The 23,449-nt window shown below is 35.4% G+C and overlaps 2 protein-coding genes across 3 annotated transcripts; both read left to right on the top strand.

Moving 5' to 3' along the window:
- The first annotated feature begins 187 nt into the window (after positions 1 to 187).
- LOC100369333 (E3 ubiquitin-protein ligase TRIM71-like) lies at positions 188 to 2,413 on the top strand. The gene has a single exon (XM_002737300.1). The coding sequence runs from the start codon at positions 188 to 190 to the stop codon at positions 2,411 to 2,413; it is 2,226 nt and encodes a 741-aa protein (XP_002737346.1).
- Positions 2,414 to 8,107: 5,694 nt separating this feature from the next.
- On the top strand, positions 8,108 to 23,198 carry LOC100367991 (cytochrome c oxidase assembly factor SCO1-like). Of its 2 annotated transcripts, none has more exons than XM_006819650.3 (7): positions 8,108 to 8,474; positions 11,111 to 11,239; positions 11,704 to 11,794; positions 18,930 to 19,127; positions 19,681 to 19,773; positions 20,230 to 20,345; positions 21,512 to 23,198. In XM_006819650.3, the coding sequence occupies exons 1-7, from the start codon at positions 8,316 to 8,318 to the stop codon at positions 21,641 to 21,643; spliced, it is 918 nt and encodes a 305-aa protein (XP_006819713.1). In that variant the 5' UTR covers positions 8,108 to 8,315; the 3' UTR covers positions 21,644 to 23,198. The 2 variants fall into 2 exon arrangements, with proteins under 2 accessions (XP_006819713.1, XP_085346696.1); XM_085490570.1 differs by having other exon boundaries at positions 11,114 to 11,239.
- Positions 23,199 to 23,449: the final 251 nt, after the last annotated feature.

The following is a 23,449-nucleotide window of genomic DNA, read 5'->3' on the forward strand; positions in this document are numbered from 1 at the left end:
TACCAGTGGTGCTAATATACATTTCTGTCAAATACCAAAGCAAACTGTGTAACGCCTATATCACGTGTTCATATCAACAACGCTTTCTCGGTAAATTGGCTGTCAGTTAATTCTTAGTAAACACGTCATGTGACCAAGTAATGACCCTTATACGCAGAGAGTGTATTAGTTATACACACGTCCCGTCATGGTTTCAGTAGAATCGAAAATACTTGAACAATTCGATGACAACTTTCTCGTCTGTACGGTGTGTTCTGAGAGATATCGCAATGCCAAGATTCTACCATGTCTGCACAGTTTCTGTGAGCAGTGTATCCACAAACTGGTACAGAAATCGGGAGGTAAGAATTTACCCTGCCCAGTGTGTAGACGAGTTCATGACCTCCCAGAAGGAGCCAGCAGTGTACAGACGAACGTCTTTGTAAACGAGTTGGTGGTGCTACTTGGAAAACGAGACAAAGAGACAAACTACGTTCAGAAATGCGGAGGGTGTCAGCAAGGGTCGGTAACCACATATTGTATTGATTGTGCTGTAGGGCTGTGTGACAATTGTACTTTGCCACATAAACAACTTCCGTGTACTAAGTCCCACCATGTAATGTCACTCCAAGCGTACGAGGCTGCAATGATTGCTGATATTGCTTCGGTTCAACCACCTGTATACTGCAGTAGTCACCCTGACAACCAGCTTAAATTTTATTGTGATAGCTGTGATATTCCAATTTGCTTAGAGTGTACTGTCATAAATCATAAAATAACTGAACATAATTACCGATATCTGAATGACGCCGCCGAACAATACACCACCGATTTGACCAAGATGACTTGCATTCTAGCAGAGAAAGAAAAAGATGCAAAAGAGAGCAAAGAAAAGGTTCAGCAGATGACAGAACTGCTAGAGAATCGATTTAGTCAAGAAGAACATAAACTAAATGCTCATATTGAGAGAGTGGTGGCGGAAATCACTGCTAAAATTCGTGTAAATGGAGCAGAGTTACTGCAAGCATTGAACGATTTATTCAGTGAGAGAAAACAAAATTTGCATGCGCAAATGAAAGAACTGGAAATTGCAGAAAATGATGTGAAACATGCACGTGACTTTGCCACTAACCTGATGAATTATGGGAATGCTACACAACTGATGTTTACAAAGAAGGGGATGACGTCACAGATTAAGAAATTGATAAAACTAGAAACACAACAAGATCCAACTGAAGATGACTACATCGAGTTTCAAAGCTCTGATGACTTCTGTGAGACCAAAACCCTCGGAGTGATACTTCACAATAAATATAATTTCGAGATAAGAGATGTTCCTGAATATGTCAGGATTAGGGAGGATGCGTCAGTAACCTTGGCAACTAGTGATGGTACTATGGTAGACTTTCTGGCATTGAATCAGAAGTTCCAATGCGCAATAAAAACTCCATCAAACACGACAGAAGAAATGAAAGTAACTGACAATAAAGATGGCACTTGTTGTCTGGCATATCAGGCTAAGGTAGAAGGGGTGCATGAATTGACAGTTTTAGTGAATAACAAATCAGTGCAGGGTTCACCTGTTAAGATTAATGCAATTCCTACGAAGGGGTTGATGGGTAATTATGGTGGAAAAGGGTCAGGATTGGGCCAGTTTAATAGTCCCTGGGATGTCCTGATAGCCAGTGATGGAAATGTATTAGTTTGTGACAGTAAAAATAATCGACTTCAATTACTGACGTTGGATGGAAAACATAAACAAATAATTCAATTCACTGGTTTTAATGAACCATTCTGTCCACGTTGCGTTGCAGAGTCACAGGATTGTAATTATTTCATAACAGACAGTAATAACAAACAAGTAGTTGTATGTAATAGTAATTTTGAACTAATTAGATGTTTTGGCAATGGGCAACTTACTTATCCCGCTGGTATTTGTATTAATCCTGTAAATGGAAGAGTATACGTTGTTGACAATAATTCCCATTATATAAGAATTTACAACCAAGATGGAGGATACATACAGTCATTCGGATCACAGAGTGGTGGAGATTGTCAGTTTATTTATCCTCATGGAATTACTAGTGATAGTCAAGGTAATGTCATTGTGGCAGATAATTGGAACCACCGTATACAAGTACTGACTGGTGAAGGAGAATTTCTATTCAAGTTTGGAAGTCGTGGAAATTCTGATGGTCAGCTACAGTATCCTAGGGGTGTAGCTACTGATACAGAAGGATATGTGTATGTGAGTGATTACAATAATAATAGGGTTCAGAAGTATGACTCCCATGGTCAATTTGTATGTCGTATTGATAGTCCTACTGATGGGTTGAGTAGTCCCCGTGGTATCTGTGTCACTAATGATAAACCATTTGGTAAGGTTGTAGTAGCTGATACTGGGAATAATTGTATTAAAGTATTTGCACAGTAGTTAAAATATGTGCAATAATCCACGTCATGATTTGAATATACTGATTATATATACAATGTATATGCCTAAATATGTTCATTTTTATAATAGTGATACCAGTCATTAACAAAATGTGAAGTCTAGCCATATTTTATATCACATATATTTCACACATGTGTTTTTAATTAAAAAATCGTGAAAATGCAAAATTCAGTAATTGTTTGCTTTTGTTTAACTATTTGTTATACTCATGTATTTCATGTATGTGCAAGGGTAGCATTATTTTCCTGAATTGCAAAATTAATTTCTATATCCGATGTCCAGGAAAATCGTGATATTGTAATTTGTAAAGTAATACATATATAGAATACATACATAATTGGTATCAATGTGTTACAACTGATAATGTAATAGCAAATCATAATGTAATAAATAACTGATAATGTAATATTACTAATTTGGCCTATTGATTGATTGATGACTATTGATTATAAATTTTGTTCAACCGATAACATAATAACGATTATGATATATAATAATATTTTTAATATTCATAACAAACATATATTTACGTTGACGGTTGACGTGTGGTGCTTGAGCTGCAAGATGCCTTTGCACCAATTTGAAACAATAAAGTCGTCACACTGCGTCGTGGTCGATATGGGACTCATGTCGACGTATACGTCATGTGTAAAATACATTGTTTGTTTACATGAATTCGAACACGCGATGCGTGACGACTGTAGCGCTTTAATTGCTTTTTCACCACCACCATCCCCTATAATAGTCTTTCACAATCTATAAATCGCAATGACGGTGGGTAGAATTTGCATACAAATTATGTTCGAGGTATTGGATTTCCTTCACAATATACGCCAGTGGTGGGTTTTGAAAATATTCAACAATATCATATTCCAAGCCCCACGCACCCTCCGCTTAGGAGTAAGTGATTTACTTAGTGTAGATTTAGACATTTTAGAATGTTATCATTACATTGCCTTAATTGATAACATTGCCGCCCTCGTGTATTTTGTGTATTTTACCAAACATGATTCAACTATTTACACACAATAAAATGTTGAAATGTACAATTTCTGATTTTGAGACCTAAAAACGTATATTTTATTCCTTTATTTTATGTTTTCAAATCCAATCATCTCCGCCATTGTCTGTTTTGTGTTCTCCTGTTTTCCTCAGAAAGTTAATAATCAAATCAAAAGTATTTCTTCCTATTCTTATATTTGTATTTATTTACACCAGATACTATAAATGAAATTGTACAATATAAAATTATATTACTCATATGTAAAGAGTAACAAATTTTCTGGTGTCGGTCACAGAAATAGCTCTGGGGAGCTAGTCTCGTGTGAGACCGTGGCTTGATAAAATAAATGATTTCAATGACGTGGTGGTTTATTAAAGAAATATGTATCAAGGCATGTAACGTCAAATATGTACACAATATTAACAATGTAATGTGTAATGATAAAGGATAATCAAAGAAAGCTTATAAAGAACTCGTGTATGCTGAGAGTATTAGAGACAGAGTAAAAATTAATTCAAAATTACTTGTACTTGAGATATTGATGGAAAAGCTGAAAACTAATTATGCAAATCAGAAAATTTAAATGAACAAATTTGAGTGTAAAACTAATAAGGTCTGCGCAATGTAACATACCATCTATGTACCAAGTTTCATTGAAATGTGATCAGAACCAACAAATTATGAATTATTATGCTAATTAGGGAATTGATATGAACAGATATTAACCCAAAACTGATCATATTTGTACATTGTCCTAGAGCATCTATGTACAAAGTTTCATTGAAATGTTAGGAATAGTACCTAGGATATCAGTGTGAAAGTTGAAAATTGATTAATCATGCACAATTATTTAGCCCAAAACTAATCGCATCTCTGCTTAGTCCTGGAGGACTTATGTACAAAGTTTCATTGAAATGTGGTGATTAGTACTTGAGATATACGTGAAAATCCGAAAATTAACTAATTGTGCAAATTAGGGGATTAATATGCACAAATATTTATCCCAAAATAATCTATCTCTGCATAGTCCTTGAGTATCTATGTACCATGTTTCATTGAAATGTAATGCTTACTACTTATCAAAAGCTGACAATTAATTTATTATGCAAATTAGGTAAATTATATGTACTGATAATACCAGGTCTGTGCAGTGTCCTATGACATCTAGGTACCACGTTTCATTGAAATGTGATGATTAGTAGTTGAGAAATCAGTGGAAAAGCTTAAAATTTACTAATCATTATGCAAATTAGGTAATTAATATGTACATATTTTCACCAACAACTAATCAAAACCTGGCATTAGTTCAGAGCATCTATGAACCAATTTTCATCACAGTCCAATGCGCGGTTCTTTAGATATCAGTGGAACAGTCATGGAACAGCTAAAAATGAGCTAATTATCATGCAAATTTCTACCAAAACCTAATCAAATCTGCGCATTGGCCCAGAGCATCTATGCACCAAGTTTCATCAAAAACCTATGTATGGTTCTTGAGATATCACTGGGACAGACGGACACACACACACATACAGACACACTAACTGCGAAGACTCCCATTGTGTGCTTGGCATAAACATATTGTCAGAAATATAAGTTAGTTTGAAACTCGTATCTTTTAAATGCAGAAATTTTAAGTGTGAACTTTAATGAATTCCAGTGTTTCACAGAAGCAAATTTCAAGTTATGCTGAGAAATAGTTAGATTTTTTGTAGGAAGACATAGATTACCACTGGAAGATAGCTGTGTAGGGTGATTGTGAGAAGGGCTGTCAAACTAATGACAGTATGCAAAACGATTATTCCTTAAGTCGAAAATGAAAACAAGAGTGAAATTTACAAAGTTGGTAGATGTCAAGAATTTTCAAGAGAACGAAACAATGGGGCAGAGTGTGCACGAAAATCTGAAAAAGTAATGAGACGGACTAATTTCTTTTGTAGGCGCAAGAGTGGTTGCAGAAAAGTCGAATCTGTGTTACCCCAAATTTCAATGCAGTATATTAAATGAGGAAGAATTATATATATATAAGAGAACAAGAATATACCTTGGGACATTGAATAAGTACTGAGAAATAATTTTAAACTCATAGTTGCTGTCGACATAGGAAGTAAAGTAAGCAAATAACACCGAATAAACGGCAAGGTAAAGACTATGTCTAATTATAGTAAATACGTACTGCGTGCGTGACTCGAACCGGCGCTCGCGTACGGCACCTAATCGCCTAGCTTCACGCCACTACACGTCTTCCCCTCGGCCACCGGGCATCCCCAAAAAAGGATGCTTAATAACCGAGCTTATTACGTGCAGAGAACATGAAACCCGTCTACTACAGCCAGATTTGAAGGCCTTTGCCGCATTCTGGCCATGCTGTGTGGCGCGTATCGCGTGGACGGGTTTCATGTTCTCTTCACGTAATAAGCTCGGTTATTAAGCATCCTTTTTTGGGGATGCCCGGTGGCCGAGGGGAAGACGTGTAGTGGCGTGAAGCTAGGCGATTAGGTGCCGTACGCGAGCGCCGGTTCGAGCCACGCACGCAGTACGTATTTACTATAATTAGACATAGTCTTTACCTTGCCGTTTATTCGGTGTTATTTGCTTACTTTACTTCCTATGTCGACAGCAACTATGAGTTTAAAATTATTTCTCAGTACTTATTCACTGTTACAATGCTGTACCATTACTTTCACCATCCTACTACAGCCAGATTTGAAGGCCTTTGCCGCATTCTGGCCATGCTGTGTGGCGCGTATCGCGTGGACGGGTTTCATGTTCTCTGCACGTAATAAGCTCGGTTATTAAGCATCCTTTTTTGGGGATGCCCGGTGGCCAGGGGAAGACGTGTAGTGGCGTGAAGCTAGGCGATTAGGTGCCGTACGCGAGCGCCGGTTCGAGTCACGCACGCAGTACGTATTTACTATAATTAGACATAGTCTTTACCTTGCCGTTTATTCGGTGTTATTTGCTTACTTTACTTCCTATGTCGACAGCAACTATGAGTTTAAAATTATTTCTCAGTACTGATTCACTGTTACAATGCTGTACCATTACTTTCACCATCCTACTACAGCCAGATTTGAAGGCCTTTGCCGCATTCTGGCCATGCTGTGTGGCGCGTATCGCGTGGACGGGTTTCATGTTCTCTGCACGTAATAAGCTCGGTTATTAAGCATCCTTTTTTGGGGATGCCCGGTGGCCGAGGGGAAGACGTGTAGTGGCGTGAAGCTAGGCGATTAGGTGCCGTACGCGAGCGCCGGTTCGAGTCACGCACGCAGTACGTATTTACTACAATTAGACATAGTCTTTACCTTGCCGTTTATTCGGTGTTATTTGCTTACCTTGGGACATAGTGTCTGATATGTGAGATGATGCCAACCTTGGAACTGACGGTGTCAGTAATTTTTTTTGATGTGTGAATTCCATGACATTGAAGGATTAATGTTGACTCCCAGATAGGTTACATTTGGAAACGCCCTCTATCGGCGAGTTGTCGAGTTCTAGGCAACCATCAAATTGGACGTTTTTTTAAGCTGGTTTTATTATCATGTAGTTGTATCATGTAGAGATGACGTAGTGTCGTTTATATTGACTTTTTGGTACCGACTATCTAAATAACTTTGAAACCACTGAAGTGGGAGACCCCTAACCCCATAATGTTCAAGTTTGCGAAGCAAAAAAGCATGGTATATGCTATCAAATGCTTTTTTAAGTCAATGAAGATGCCAAATGTGACATAGCCTTTGTCCATATTTTCCATAATATAGTAATCAATTTCAATTTTGTTTCAATCACCTTGTAGGACCCATGATGAAGGATCTCCACAATTGTAAGAGAATGCAATTTACATTTTTTTATCACTTTTAGTTCTCTAGATATTCAACTTTTCATCAGTATTATGTAGTCCGCCATAATGGAGACAGATTTATTTGTCGGAGTTTCAGAATATGTCGTTGTATTCGTTTAATAATACTATTAATTACTATTATTCTCATATGCATGTCATTCCGCTATAGTAGTTAATTCGTTTATCTATTCGTATGAAGGATTCTTCTGAATAATTCTTTAACAATGAGAAACATTTAATTTCAGTCAATGAACGCTTAGATATTTTTTACCAATAATCTTACTCGTTATTGTATACTTTTTCTCCCACGTAATTTACTCATTTGTATTTCCCGCCTACATGTTTTCACCCACGTTCTCTCTGGTCACTCGCGCCCTCTCGTGGCGTGGTGCAGTGAAAATGGGTGTTATACGCACAATATTTACAAAATATTTGCCGAAAATATGAATATTTAATCAGTAAGCACAATATCACAAGTTTAAGTTACACCTTACACCAATCTCCCAGGCAGAGTTCTATTTCGACGAATACTTTCGGTGATCTTACCGCAAGGAACTCTGGGAAGGAGAATGAAGTTGCGAGTGCAACTTTCAAGTTGAAGTGTTCGACATCTGGACGGATTCAGAGAAAACTGTCACCCAAATTGTCACACACCAGCTTTCAAAATAAGTCTGCACATTGTTAGTAATAATGAGAATAATATAATTTGTTCACGTTATCATGTAGCATATAATCGGGACTGAGATCGAGTTTTTTAGGCACGTGCCGACTCGGCCCCGTCCATTCACACACAAGTTTACCGAGTCGTCACGTGCCGAGATCTCTAACGTGAACGCCACTGTTGTGAAAGCTAAGGGGCTTGGAGCTCGTATAAACATAAAGTTAGGGTGTACACACGAGTGTAATGGCGACGTGCGTCGTAACGTGATTTTGAAGAGAAGAGACCCAATGCGTTAATTTATAAGAGATAATTTATGATTTTGGTAATTTTGTTAAAATAATTATCAAATCTCTCTTCAATATTGTTGTTGGACAAAATGGAACGTTTTCTGAGCACCATCCGCCTCAGTGCAAACTCCAGGCGAGTGCAACAGCTATTGGCTACGAAGTCGACTTCGAGTCTTCCTTGGCAAGGTCGATCGTTGTCTTTTACCTGTTTGTGTAAAACACAGGACAGAATTGCAAGCAGCTCACAGGTATGAATGAATCATGTGCTAACAATTGTTGTATCAACGAGTCAAATTGTGAACAACTGAGAACGAAATCACCTGGCAAGGTTCGCTGTTGAACTTTATCTGAACCCCTTCAAAACAATTTTGTTGGTTGGCAAATTCAGTTGCTGAGTCATAACGTATTCAAAAAGTCATTGTAAATAATTGATTATTTTTGAGCATTTTAAATAACTTTGTTTGATTTGAATGAAGACATTCATCATTTGCCTCAAAATATACGTGTTTTGGCTATTAAAATAAAAACAAGGGGGTTTTATTCTAATAATAGATATGTTCTTTTTTAATAATGTAGTTTTTCATTACTCGTATGTAATGTTTGTTTCTGTCTGAGTCTGTATTTTATGTTTTGTCTCTACCATACAGAACCTCAGGTGGTACTTGTTATTAATAATAATTAATAATAAAGTTATTATTATTAACTTAATGAAATACTGTAAACAACAAGTTTTTAACTACCTGTATGTTTAGGTAATACACAACCACTAATACCTGGGATTGGTTAGTCAAACCTTGAGAATATTTTTAATGATGCCTGCAATTGTAATTTGTATTTGGTCAATAAATTAAAGCGAGAGGGTCGTCACCTTCATATCAGAATTGAGTCCCAAGCAACGATAACAACACACGCTAAAAATGCAAAGGCTCATGGGTAGCACTTTGTAAACAATGCCACGCTATGGCCATCTGACACATGTGCAGGTTTAAGACTACTCCCAAATTTAGGTATTACAGTTATATTGTTGACAATATTTAGTTGAAAGCTCTTCAACTACTGACCACAAATCAAATCTTAAATTTATATTTATATACTTTTACAAAATCCTGCGTTATGTGTGGAATCCAATCAATATAAAACAGAACAAGCAAAGTTTGTAGCATTATAATGGTGACAAATCATACTTCTACCTTCTTTATAAAAACATGTTATAACAACCACATTATTTTTTTATTATTCACTGACAGTCAAATTATGATTGTGCTAGATACTCATAAATCATCTAAAAATTTTTAGTTTATGTGAGATATATTAATAATAAATTGAAAGGCAATCACATTGTAATCGTCTATTTATATTCAACATGACTGAGTCCCCCACTTTTAGTTTTAGTTTGACGTCTGGCCCGTCTCCTATGGAGGTTGGTTTGATCCAACTTGTCCCGTTTGTATTGAGTAAAAATTTCAAAATTGCTATGATTTGCTGAGACATCGGTGTATAGATATCACAGTTTTGAGTATTTATAAAAATCATATTTTTTGTTACAATGCTCTATGCCCATACCTCCAAGTCTATCATTAAAAATGCAGTTCTATTATTTTTATATAATTTTTGTTTGATATTTTATTAATTTATTAAAATATATAAATGCTTGAATTCAACAATCTATTTCTTACCTGAATTAAAATATCAAAGATAAAGCTTAAAACATAAAATTCCCTCTTTTAAATTAATAATTTATTTCATTAAAACTGTTTAATACTAAATTGATGAAAAAACATAAATACACAAAGTTTGTGCTGGGAACTTTGACCCACGACAATGTACATTGATTTGTTAAAGCAACATTTTTATTTTTAATATAACATTTCCTGTCCTTAGTGTCAATTTTTAACGACCATCGTCGAAATGATGACACGTACTTGTACATTGAATCACATCTAATATCTAGGTCTATAGAGGGCGCTATATATTGAAGTCCAATTTTGTCAAGATGACATCTTACCAGGGGCCCTAGGCGAAATGTCAAATACGTTAATATCTTGAGGGGCTAAGCCTCTCTGTGACGGCCTTCCACTAATAATTTTATGTGTGACTTCCCATAATAGTGTGCACCATGTGTCATAATTTTCTATGGTCCCCACCATGTGACCAATTTTAATGAAATAGCGAGTACTCAACCCTTATTTTTCACATCGTGTTTTATGTAATATTAGTCTTGTATAGGGTCACTTTACCCATACAGTTGTTTCTAAAACAATATTTCAGTAAGATTCTTTTTTATGTGGTTATATTTAAATGAAAAAAAAATGAAAAATCATATTCATTATACTTTAGCATATTGTTTGTGTCACACGCAACGTAATATTACCGTAATTGGTATAGTACAGGTGTGATGGTTCAAATACCAAAATGGCAACAGTAACAGAAAGACTTCCCTGGCGGCGATGATAAAACACGAACACGGAGCCAACAGATGAGGTTTCAACTGGTACTGGTATTATTATACTCTGCAAACATCAAGTACAATAACGTGGTAAAACTCCACTACTCCAATAACTAGATACTTAAACTCCAATACAATTCAACGAGATCTCCGATCTGATCTCAGTGCTGAACAACTCCCCTATATATACCCACACTGTCTATAAATAGACCATTACATCAGCATACATAATGAGTCTGGAACTTACTACAAATTTCTAGAATGTTCCATTACCTTCTATTGCCTCCTACAGTGTTCTATTACCTATTCAACCAGTTTCTAAAAACTCCACCCAGACACAGTATGGTTCTAGAACATTCTCAGTGACACGGAAGTGGTAAACAAGTCGTATGCGACAGTTTGTTACAGTGTTTATTATGTTTGTGTTTTGTCTTTAAGAAGGAAGACATGGTGAATGTCTCGAGAACAAGTAATCAGCCGATAATGTCATATTTATCGACAAGACTTTATACAACGGAAGGCAAACCCAGTGGTGATGGAACGAAAGATAAAGAGAGAGAAAAAAGTGTAAGTATTATGAAATTTACTCAAAACATTGCTTGCTAAAAACCTCTACAGACATAGGGAACAATCAATGGGAACAAAGGCAATGTGTTAACTGAGCATAGGCTCATTTGACTGGTAGTTTTTTATCCATGTTTGATGAAGGGCGCCCTCATTACAATGGTGTTTAAAATAACACTTCTTTTGTTTGATCTTGCACCCTATGTTTGCTGAAGGTCTTGCACCCTATTGATAGTAAATTGAGGACACAATATTAATCAGTATGTCTAAATTTCTGTGTTTTACTGTTTGTTTAATTGGGATTAAATTACAGAAGGCAAATGGAGATCTAACACTAGGGGCGCTAGACATCAGATGCCAAGTTGGAAGGCATTCAGGTAATTGCTGCTTTAAAGAATGAATACAAATGTTTTTTGAATAAAATGCATTTTCTTTCTTAATAAATTTTGATTTTGTTACTGTTGTAGCCGGTTACGTGGAAGTCATTGCTGGTTACATTTGGTGTGGGTGCTGCGCTGTTATTGGGGATGAAATATGTCAAGAAAGAAAAAGAAATAGGTAAACTATTATAAAAGTGATTTGAACAATGTACATTCAATGTATTGTAAACCTACAAGGTGTACTTAAACTAATCTGCTTTCATCAAACACTTTATTCATTTGTTTGTTGCAGCTCTCTATTTCAAGGGTTAACTATTCAAGGTAGCAACAGGGGTAAAACATCCTAAAAATTGTTCTGTGATTCAGACAATCTCCCAAAGTTACTAAGCATACAATACATTATCTGACTGCTTAGATATAGACAAATTAGGTAGTACATATGCAGTGTATCAATGTGTGTTTAATAGACTACCTTATGACAAATACTGATATTCTTCTTTTTTTTGACCACATAAACTACTGTAAAATCTGTATTGAAAGCTGTGACTTCTATTAAAATGGTACAATGCAACAGAGGGGGTGCGACTTCTATTAGAGCATCTACACATGTGAGAAATGGTGAATTTGGGGTCTCAATTGTTCAAAAAGAATGGGTGCGGCTTCTATAAGGGATGCGGTTCTAATACAGATTTTACGGTACTGTATATCACTAGTTTTTTAACACTTGTAGTCACGTTAATGACAAGTGAATTGCATAGGACGTTCATAGCACTCTAGACTGGAAGAGTGCGTCTCGGCTTAATCTTTATCTGCATTAGTTATTCCGCTACGACAAAGTAACTACAGACATGCTACTGACAATTGAAATTAATCATCAGATAATTCCTTAGGCAAACACTGGTACAGCATATCCAAGCTTTCAAATGATGTAGAACACCATTTGTATGAGGAATGATTCCGTGTAGCTCGATCGCATACATTTATTTTGTATAAAGATCATATACCATATATGCTCCATTAGAAGAGCATCTCCATTAGAAGCACATGTATGTCAACAATTGCATTGATTGTATACTGATTTATTAAAATATGATGTATTTTGACCATAGAAACACCTCTGTTATTTACATAGCATGTGCTACTAATAGAGCAAATACGGTAGTACAAGTGTTCGTAATTTCTCATAATTGTGTAGCCCTGCCAGATTATTAGTCCCCGTTTGGACGAAGTCCGAAAACGGGGACTTATAATTCGGTCTGCGTCTGTGCGTCCGTCCGGAGTCATATCTCAGAATCCCTTGGACCGATTCTGTTCATTCTTTGCATGTGCCTAGTACCTTATGTGGGAAATATGCACATGCAGTGGTTTAGCGACTCGATTCAAAATGGCCAACTAGCAGCCATCTTGTTTTTTGAAAATGTTGTATTTTGGACATGCTTTGTCAGTTGTCATTCAAACTTGATACATAGATTATACATGTTAGGATACATGTTCATGACGATTTATTTCACAATTGGATCAAAGATGGTCAACTGGCAGGCATCTTGTTTTTTGTTTTTTTTATGCGGTGCTCTGTCAGTTTTCATTCAAATTTGGCACATACATGTACTTTATACATGTTAGGATGCATGTCCATGAAAATTTGTTTCAAAATCTGGTCAAGGATGGCCGATTGTCAGCCATCTGACTTTTTGGCCTTACTACTATATTTCCACAATTTATGTACCATTTTCATTTGTATTAGTACATACATCATGCATATTAGTGTGTTTCATAATCCGTGAGTTCCTGAGTCAGTTCGTTCGTCCGTGTGTCCGTACGTCACTCTGTCTAGAGTCATTTTTCAGAATCCTGTGGACTGATTCCGTTCATTCTTTGCATGTGCCTAGTACCTTATCTGGGAAATATGCACATGCAGTGGTTTAGCGATTCGATTCAAAATGGCCAACTAGCAGCCATCTTGTTTTTTGAAAATGTTGTATTTTGGACATGCTTTGTCAGTTGTCATTCAAACTTGGCACATAGATTATACATGTTAAGATACATGTTCATGACGATTTATTTCACAATTGGATCAAAGATGGTCAACTGGCAGGCATCTTGTTTTTTGTTTTTTTTTATGCGGTGCTCTGTCAGTTTTCATTTAAATTTGGCACATACATGTACTTTATACATGTTAGGATGCATGTCCATGACAATTTGTTTCAAAATCTGGTCAAGGATGGCCGATTGTCAGCCATCTGACTTTTTGGCCTTACTACTATATTTCCACAATTTATGTACCATTTTCATTTGTATTAGCACATACATCATACATATTAGTGTGTTTCATAATCAGATCAAAGATGGACGAATAACGGCTGTTTTTATTTTTGACCATATTACTACTACACGAACAAGTGTTTTGATGTAAATAAACAATCTGTTGTATACGCCACTTGGAAGTCAAGTTTCAAGGACAGGCTCGTGACAACCCCTCTGCTTTAATATGACGAGCACAAGGAGAACTTTCCGAAATTTAACAGGGACTGTGTCATTTTCAATGACTTGTTAGTCCCCGTTCAGGCGCAGCCTGAAAAGGGGACTACTAATTCAGGTTATGTCCATAATTCCGTCTCCAACATTTTCTCAGAAATTCTACAGCAGATATCAGTGAAACTTGGCAGGTTGATGAACATGTCCCCTCCGAGTATGCACGTAATTTTTTTTCCAGATCTGAAAATCCCAAGTGGGTCTTTTTCACGATTTTATCAAAAATTGCCTCTCCCGGCAACATTGACAAAACGTCTGCGCATGCTCAGAATAAATTAATTACTGTAAAATACTTTATTTTTGCTTGCAACATTTTTTTGCTATTTTCGCTGAAGGAATGTTTCAGTTAAAATAAAATCCAGCGAATATACCCTTTTCTTATATTTTACAGTCAACTTGTCAAAAATCAATGAAAATAAATTCAATACAAAACACCCAGAAAAAGTCTTTTCAGCGAATGATAATTCCAGCTGAAATAAAATATTTTACAGTAGATTATATCTGTGAGTAAGGCTGCTGTTATTACGGCACGTGATTTCTCCATTGCGTGCAATTTATTATAGTACTGTTTATACATGTATTCTGTTTGGCTCAGTGGTCTCATTCACTCGTTACTAGAAGAACTAGTAACTTTACTTGATTTCAAGAACTTCAAGAAGGCGGCATAAGAGACGTGTTTGCAAAGGTAAGTTTTCCAGTTTATTGGGGTACGATTGGTGTACATTTCGTGACGTACGGACGTGAATATTATGATGATTGCCAGCTTTATATTCTTGTGAAAAACCAAAAAAAGCAAACAATTGTCTCTAATCTACGAAACTAGTTTGTGAATTGTATACCCTGTCAAATTATTGTACACGAACGATTAATTCACGAGGACATAGTTTTCAAGTACCGGTAAATCGTTTTCCGGTCTTTTGCTTGTGTAGCGATTTCCGAAATATTCACAACTCGGGGGGGGGGGGGGGGGGGGAAGAATTTCCCTGTGTCGATCAATTTATTCATTATATAATAGCAGGTTGCCTATGATTATATTCGTATTTTTTATGTTGTGAGTATTGAACTGTTAGTTGCAATGAAGATTTTGGCAATCTTGTGCGATTCAACATGGCGGATGTACAGTGACAACACGTGTATGGACGGTCGGTCGAGCAGTCTGCAACGGACCACAGTCTGTGAACGGACCGTGAAATCGCCCGTTTTTTCGGCAGTTTTTTTTTTTAATGTTTTGGATATTTCATTCACTCCTGATGCCTAAAAGAGTCTAATTTATATTTTACCGTAGTCATTGACACCTATTCAAGAGTATCATGTTTATTGTGAATAGCGTGAATGGGTAAGCTTCGTTTCGACAATGGGCTGTTATTTCTGTGAACAATGTTAAATTATTCTTTGAATGCTCAGTTTATTTTTTTGAAAACAACTAATTTTTCGATTTAAAAAAAATCATGCCGTTTTCCCCGTCAAAATCAAAGCATAAAGATCTTGCTAAACATCGGTGAATCCCCTGTTGCGTTCACCACGAGGTCACTGAGCCGTCATTAACATATTTAAATGACCACGTGAACTGAAATAACATGGCGGATATCGCATCGCATCGCATTTACATTCGACCGAAATCATTCGTTTACGATGAAACTAAGTTGAATATTACTTCCAATTCATAAAAATTCAACGAATTATTTTTTTGTGCGTATTATAATCATTACTGAATAATAATAAACAATTGCAATACTTCGAAAACAAGTAAGTTATTCACTTGCGAAACACAGAATGACCAGATTGTGCTACCGTGATCATTTGCTACCGGTACTAACAACTAAGCAATGTATTCGTGTTTGTATTTATTCGAAACTTCTTTTAGAAAATACTTTACTTTTCGTAAACTTTACTGAATTTTTGGGGGGGATTCAATTCCAACATTTCGCGATGCCAAACCAAAGGCCTTTCACTCTTTGAGTGTGACACCTAAACCAGAAGTTTTATGGTGTATAAACTGGCACTAAATGAAAAAGCCGTTGAACCTTATTCAAATTTATAAGTACATGTTATTATGTATTTAATTATGAAAACTGACTAAATTAAATGTGATCTTATTTTTAATTTGAACAGAATTATGATTTATATCGGTAATGATGTTTTCATCCAATATTAATAGTGCAATTGTTAAAATGCCTACCTACACATTTATTGTTTTTGTTTCTGTTGCCCTGAAATAGACATTTGTAAAAAAAAAAAAAATTTAAAAATCATGCTTGATTCAAATTCAAAAAAAAAAGATGTAGAAATGTAGCCCCTTCCTGTTATCTGTTTCCAACTTCTTCCAGAGTAAAACTGGTGAAGCCATGTAATTGCCATACAATCATAAACTGTGGGAAAACTTATATGTTATTGAAAATCTTTATTTTGTTGTCTGTGAATTAATATAATATTTGAAATGGTGTAATGGTGCAAAATATTCTCAAGCAATTGGTTTTCTGGTGGCACTACACTGTGCATTTATGCATGATCTCAGCTTACTAAGTGATGATGGTGGTTGAAATGGAAAACTGAATACAAAAATCCAGTAACATCTCAAACGAATTTCCGTCTGCTGTGAATGCATGTTTCGTTACATCAAATAAATAACCCAATTTTATTGAATGTATCCAAAAACATGGTACCAATGATCTGAAATTTCAGGAGTGCTCGCTGAAGGTTTATCAATCTTGCTTATTGTCTTGTTCTTTACCAATCCTGCATTTCAGTTACTAGAATTTATACTAAAAAAAAATAGTTTCTGTTTTTCTTCTAATAATTCGGCCACTCTCAAAAACAAATATTTTTCCATGGTCGAAATGCAAGAAGAATACAAAACTACTGTGATTGCATAGCGATACCTGTAGGGCCATTGTCAATTAGTTCGCCTGATCAACACAGCGTTATACATAGGGCTGATATTGAATCACGGAGAGTAAAATCTTGTGATACTAATCTCTAGAACCGCTCAGATTGGTACATACCGGTATGTCTTATGAACCCACATGTGTATATCTTTAACAATACTCATTTTAAACTTTTTTTTTTTTACAGTGGTGCTGTGAACTGCTTCAATTTTGCAAGGCAATTTTTTCTGGGTTCCTACAACATGGAGTGTCAGGGACTTTATTGAAATTTCATAGAATCCTGAATATATCTAGAAGTGAAAATTAAATGGTTTACAGTATTTTATACCCATTAATAATGATGAAATGCAATAATATCACTGCACTAAAAAGACTTCCAACAATTATTGTTACTTCTCCATTGAAGGTTATGAGCAGACCAACCTTTACTGGCTTCCTTAATTATTACATGTACTTGCTCTGAAAACATAGCTTTTACAATTGTTTAAATTAACAGATGTTGTTCTATGTACAATGAATACATTTTAAATAATAAACCTTACTGTATTAATAAAAAATTGTATTTGACAACATGAGAATGATTCTGATGCCCAGTGGTGATGTTGAAACAAACCCAGGTCCTGGTAATATACTAAGACCTGATTAACAAAGAAGTCATGTACATCAAGGTTCACTCAGATTTATGAATGCAGTTTCTTGAGCAAGTATACATGTATGACAAATAGTTTTGTTGCACTTGTGTACTCTGAGATTCTGAACATGGGTCAGTGGAAGTTTTTAGTTGTCAGTACAAAACTAGATTATGGGAAATCACTTTATGATGAGTTGTACCCACATAGAGTACATATTCATTCACCTGTTTGCAGATGTTCCTTGTACTACTTTATAATCAAATAACGGGGACTGTGACATTTCATGTCTTGTTTTAAAATGATTTCATTCCAATTCCAAGTGAGCACCACAAAAACTCAACATTATCTTGAGAAACAAAACAGATGATTTAAATTTCCTGTTTTAGTTGTTGCATTCTCTATTTCAGGATATTAGTATCAGCCATCAGAGGAGAATGGCATTCAACTTTATGAAATAATATTTAGTAAAATTGCATTTACCCTCAGATTGTTCATTGAAGAAGACCATGAACTAATTTTTAATTTTACCAGCCCAACTGGAAAGTTGCACATCTTAGGCATACAGGCTGGTAGTAATTTCAGTTCTAGGGTAATTTTAAACGTTGGTAGTTACTGTCAGCATTACTGTCATCGCCATTTTGTTCCAGACACCCAACCAGCTTGAAGAGTGCTACACGATTAGATTAAGTTGGGTCAAACCAACCTCAACAAGGATATGTGGGGACTTGGACACGCTGAATATAAATAGAAGATCATGATGCAATTGCCTTTAATTTATTTCATTCAATCATATAAATTGCTGTATAATAAATAGCAATGTTGTCTGAAATGTCAGTATACTGTCTCTGATGTGTCTGGTGCTTATCATAGTGCTCGTAAATGTGCGCATTTTAATAGCCGAAAGGCACATCCTCGTAAAAATGGTTTGAACTAACCGGTTCTAATTATGTAACATTCTCGAGAAGCACATTGCACTTAGCTGGCATTGTTACTGTTTTGGTGATCGGAATAATATAAGGCAATGTTGACTCAAATGTCAGTACACTGTCTCTGTTATGTCTGATGCTAATCATAGTGCTCGTAAATGTGCGCATTTTATTAATAGCCGAAAGGCACATCCTCGTAAAAATGGTTTGAACTAACCGGTTCTAATTATGTAACATTCTCGAGAAGCACATTGCACTTAGCTGGCATTCTTACTGTTTTGGTGATTGTAACAATATAGCAGTGACAGTGAGATATGAAATTTTATTTTTTATTTTAGCTGCTGAAAAGGAAAGAACAAAGACTCTTGGGAAAGCTGCCATTGGAGGTCCTTTTGATCTTATTGATCACGATGGAAAGCCAACTTCTAACAAAGATTTTCTTGGCAAATGGGTTTTATTGTACTTTGGTTTCACCCACTGTCCAGATATATGCCCTGATGAGTTGGAAAAGATGTGCTTGGCTGTTGATAAAATTAGTAAGTACATTTTACGACTGTCACATTGGCACGTAAATAATGATCACACTGCATTTATCAAATTCAATTTCATCTCTATCGAGTTTGTCATTTACAGTGTTTCTATCAAACTTGCACTTCGTATTTTATTCATCAATAGAATGTGAACATTTTGAGAAAATGGTGAAATAATACAAATAATTAATACCAGCTGTTTTCATAGACCACAATGAAAACCCACTAAAAGTATTGTAAATTTTTTAAACATCAAAAGTACTTTGTTGAAGACACTATATATTTTTTTTTATAACTTTACTGGTATATTCCTGTGCAAAATTATGAAATATTAAGATATATCCTTGAAACAATTATTATAGTAAATAGCCTAAAATAGTCACCATCAATATTGTAGCAGTCAGTAGTTTTTACAAAAACATGGTTTTTTATGTGATATGCAAATTTCACTCAAATGATAGGTTTAAAATTGATGAAATATAAATGAAGAATTTTAGGTTATTTGTAATTACTGTTTGTTTTCATTTTTAATTATCTTATTTCCACTCCTTGATTTCAGATAGCATTAAAACCATTCCTGATATAACGCCAATTTTTATAACTATTGATCCTGAAAGAGACTCCCCTCAAGCTATGAAAGAATACTGCAAAGGTAAGTACATACTTGAGCTACAATTGCTGTACAACTGATTCTTACAGTGTGTCAGTAGGTGGTAGTGGGCAGGGTGTGAATACTGTGGGGGTGATATAAGGATGTCTTGCAGAATTGTGTGTGGCATAATCTACTATGAAATCAGACTTGTATGTGGGCACAACGTATCTAAATATCTCTTGTCAGCGTTCAGTCTAAAAGCCTCGCTAGTTTCTAATATCGCCACAACTTCACTCAGTTACTGAATCACTGGTGTGATCTAAAAAAGTATATGTAGTACTGTTAGTGTTTTGAAATCATACTCACTAAACCATCCAGCAAAGTGGCATTTATAGCTTACTGAACAGTTGACTAGAGATATTCAGAGATGTTGTTCCCAGGGTGAATAATGCCAATATCCTGACGCCATCAGCATAGTGGCTTTAATAGAGAAAGTATATCAATTTTATTATACAGAATTCCACCCAAATTTAATTGGACTAACTGGGGCAAAGGAAAAGGTTGAAGAAGCTGCAAGGTCTTATCGAGTTTATTACAGTGCTGGGCCTAAGGATGAAGACAACGATTACATTGTAAGTTTGACTTTTGATGTTTGCTGCCAATACTAATCACAGTAGTTATAATTTATCGTTTTGCATAAAGTACCAGTCTTGTTGAATAGAATCTAGTAAATATAGCAAGATATAATTGTTTTTGACACCAAGCTCATGATCCCAAGTTAAAGTTCTACCAAGATTTGAGCACCAGAACAGCATATTGAAAAAAAACACTACGGCAGATTAAGATGAGTTTATTTGTGACTGACTATGCAAAGTTAATGTTTTGTATTAAACAGTATTTTTGACACATTATGCGCTCCTTCTTGCGAGACTTACAAAAACTCATTTTCAACATTCTGTTGGTATTTGAGCACTCAGACTTTGACTTCTTATGATGGTGTAAATGTGTTGTCTATCAATACATGCTTGAAATAATTAATATGTAAACTCATGCAGAATCGTTGCTAACCTTAGAAAGACCATTTGCATGCAACTGCTGCAAACCTCAAAGAAAATAGAATGGTGTCCCATGTGATGTCTATTGTGCATTGTGTGTTCAAATTATCCAATTGTGCGGTTCCATGCATCACTTAAAGCGGGGGAGTCGTCACCTGCGCATGCGTCAGATGGCCATAGAGTGTCATTGTTTACAAACAAGCGTATACCCATGAGCCTTTACGTTTTTAGTGTGTGTTGTTATCGTCGCTTGGGACTCAATTCCTACGCATGCGCAGGTGATAACACTCCCGCTTTAATGGATGTAGTAACACATTTCCTAAAAGCCTGAATTGCCAAGCTACGCAACTCTATGTCTTCCATTCTGAAATACTGTACTTCTTGAATCAAAATTGAAGAGTTTCATGTTCTGAATAGAATAAGTTACTACATGTGTATATAAGCATTCTTAGTTGCTCTGTCTTTTCAAATTGTTGAAGTTTACCAAAAAAAAGATATTTCTGCTTTTTGGGGGGGGGGGGGTGTCAAAGGAATATTCCGTATAGGTGGCAAGCATTGATTTTTAATCTTGTATATCTCATGTGTTTTCATATCCGCATAATATCTTACATGTGTATATACAGGGGGAGGAGGGTGTATAATCCTACATGAAGTTCCTTTTGTTTTTTTGCCAAACTAACTAATAATTTGACAATACCCTTTAATATTCTAAAGTAATTATATATATTAATTTTTTTTAACAGGTGGATCATACAATAATTATGTATCTAATAAATCCAGAGGGTGCATTTTTGGATTACTATGGGCAAAATAAGAATGATGATGAAATAGCTGGCAGTATCGCATCTCATATGAGAAAATACAAACAGTTCTAAGGTTACAATGGCCGAGATATATCAGATGCAGATGTGTGTGGTGGTATTGTACAAATGGTATTGGTGGAAAGCAGAGACTCTTGAATGACCATCGGGAATACAATTATATGTATACTCATTGAAGACCAGCTAGTGTCTGTTAAGTCAACAGATATTTAGCTGACAATAGATTTGATTTCAAATGGCCGCTGAAATCTCAACATGAGGTTGGTTATTGTACCTCAAATAATGTTCATTTTCTCATGTCATTATGGTCTACTCCTAATACCATGGTTACATAATAGTGGACTTGACGGGAGAGAAGGAAACACTATTTAAGGGATAAAACAAGTCTTGTGGCTAGCTTCCTCTCAACAATATCTTGGCAGCCATATTGTCTTAAGGTCAATTTGGGGTCACCAGTATATCATGAACTCTACTTAACTGTTTGACGCTGGTACAATTTTATTTCTCAAAACAACATTTTTGCTGTACAAACTTGTTTGGTGGCAGTTCTTATATATATGTATAAAATAACCAACTGATGGTCGTCACAGTACATTCTGTCCTACTACAGGCCTGTCAACAGTAAATTCAAGAAAGTTAAATTTAACAGCACACCTTGTCCCAAATCAGCTGACTCTTCAAACACCATCACATAAAATAAATTATGTTTTTTCAAAATAAATAAATAAAAAACAAATACATGAAACTGTAATACCCAACTCCCACTTACCCATACTCCAAATTTGGCCCAAAAAAATCGTACAAGATTGATGTATGTTACAATATAGGTATAATCATTCTTCTTTTATCATTTACCGGTATAAAATATATCAGCATAATTTTTTCCATATTTTTACAAAAATGTTAATCAAGATCTGGTCCAATGGGAAAATTATGTCCATTTGGTTCAAAAATAAATGAGCAAAAAGTTAGCCTAAAATTTTGGCAAGAAAAAATTATGGCGCTCAAAAGGAATGATGAATAAAAAATCCCCCACAGTGCCATATTGGATGTGGAAACAGATTTATGGGAGCGTCTCGTCTCTTCATTGAATCAAAGATGACACTGTGGAAAATTCATTATTGTTATAAATCAGAATTAAGCACATTAGGTTTGGTTTTTGTTGTGGAAATGAATTAACTTGCAAATCATGATCATGTTCTAGGGTGAATGACAGTTGTTTATGGGCTCAAGATGAGTTGTATATTTTATAAATTCAGGATAAAATAAATGCAATTTTTTGCTTTTATTACAGATTTATGTGCTTGTCACTGAGAAATTATTCTTCATACAATACAATTATTCCGCAGTAATTGTGACCATAGACACATATCTATAATTTACAATGCTATATATTAAAGTGCATAAACTAATGTAGCAGGCTAGTACCTGGCCAGCGAGTGCAGCAGAGTACTGTAAAATACTTAAGTTTTGCTTGTAATTTATTTTCACTGAATGAATGATTCGGTGAAAAACAAAATCCAGCAAATATACCCCCCCCCACATGTATGTTTTACATTCAACACATCAAAAATCAGTGAAAATAAACTTCATATAAAACAACTGAAAAGTCTTCAGCGAATATTTCACAGTAGTTCATTGAATTACTAAAAATAGAATTGATGCAAGCGTAGAACGTCAAATCGCATGAACTGAGGAAGAAGTTATTAACAATACAATATGGCGCAACCAATGATTCATGTGTTGCTACTGATCAAAATGACTTGAAACACTACTCAAAATTAAACTATTCTCAGTTTGTTGCTAGAAAACGATTGTTTTATCATTCAATAACATTCTGAAGATGCTATCTGTCTCGCT

This window comes from Saccoglossus kowalevskii, chromosome 15 (genome assembly GCF_978046115.1).
Source record: "Saccoglossus kowalevskii chromosome 15, keSacKowa6.1, whole genome shotgun sequence".
NCBI lineage: Eukaryota > Metazoa > Hemichordata > Enteropneusta > Harrimaniidae > Saccoglossus > Saccoglossus kowalevskii.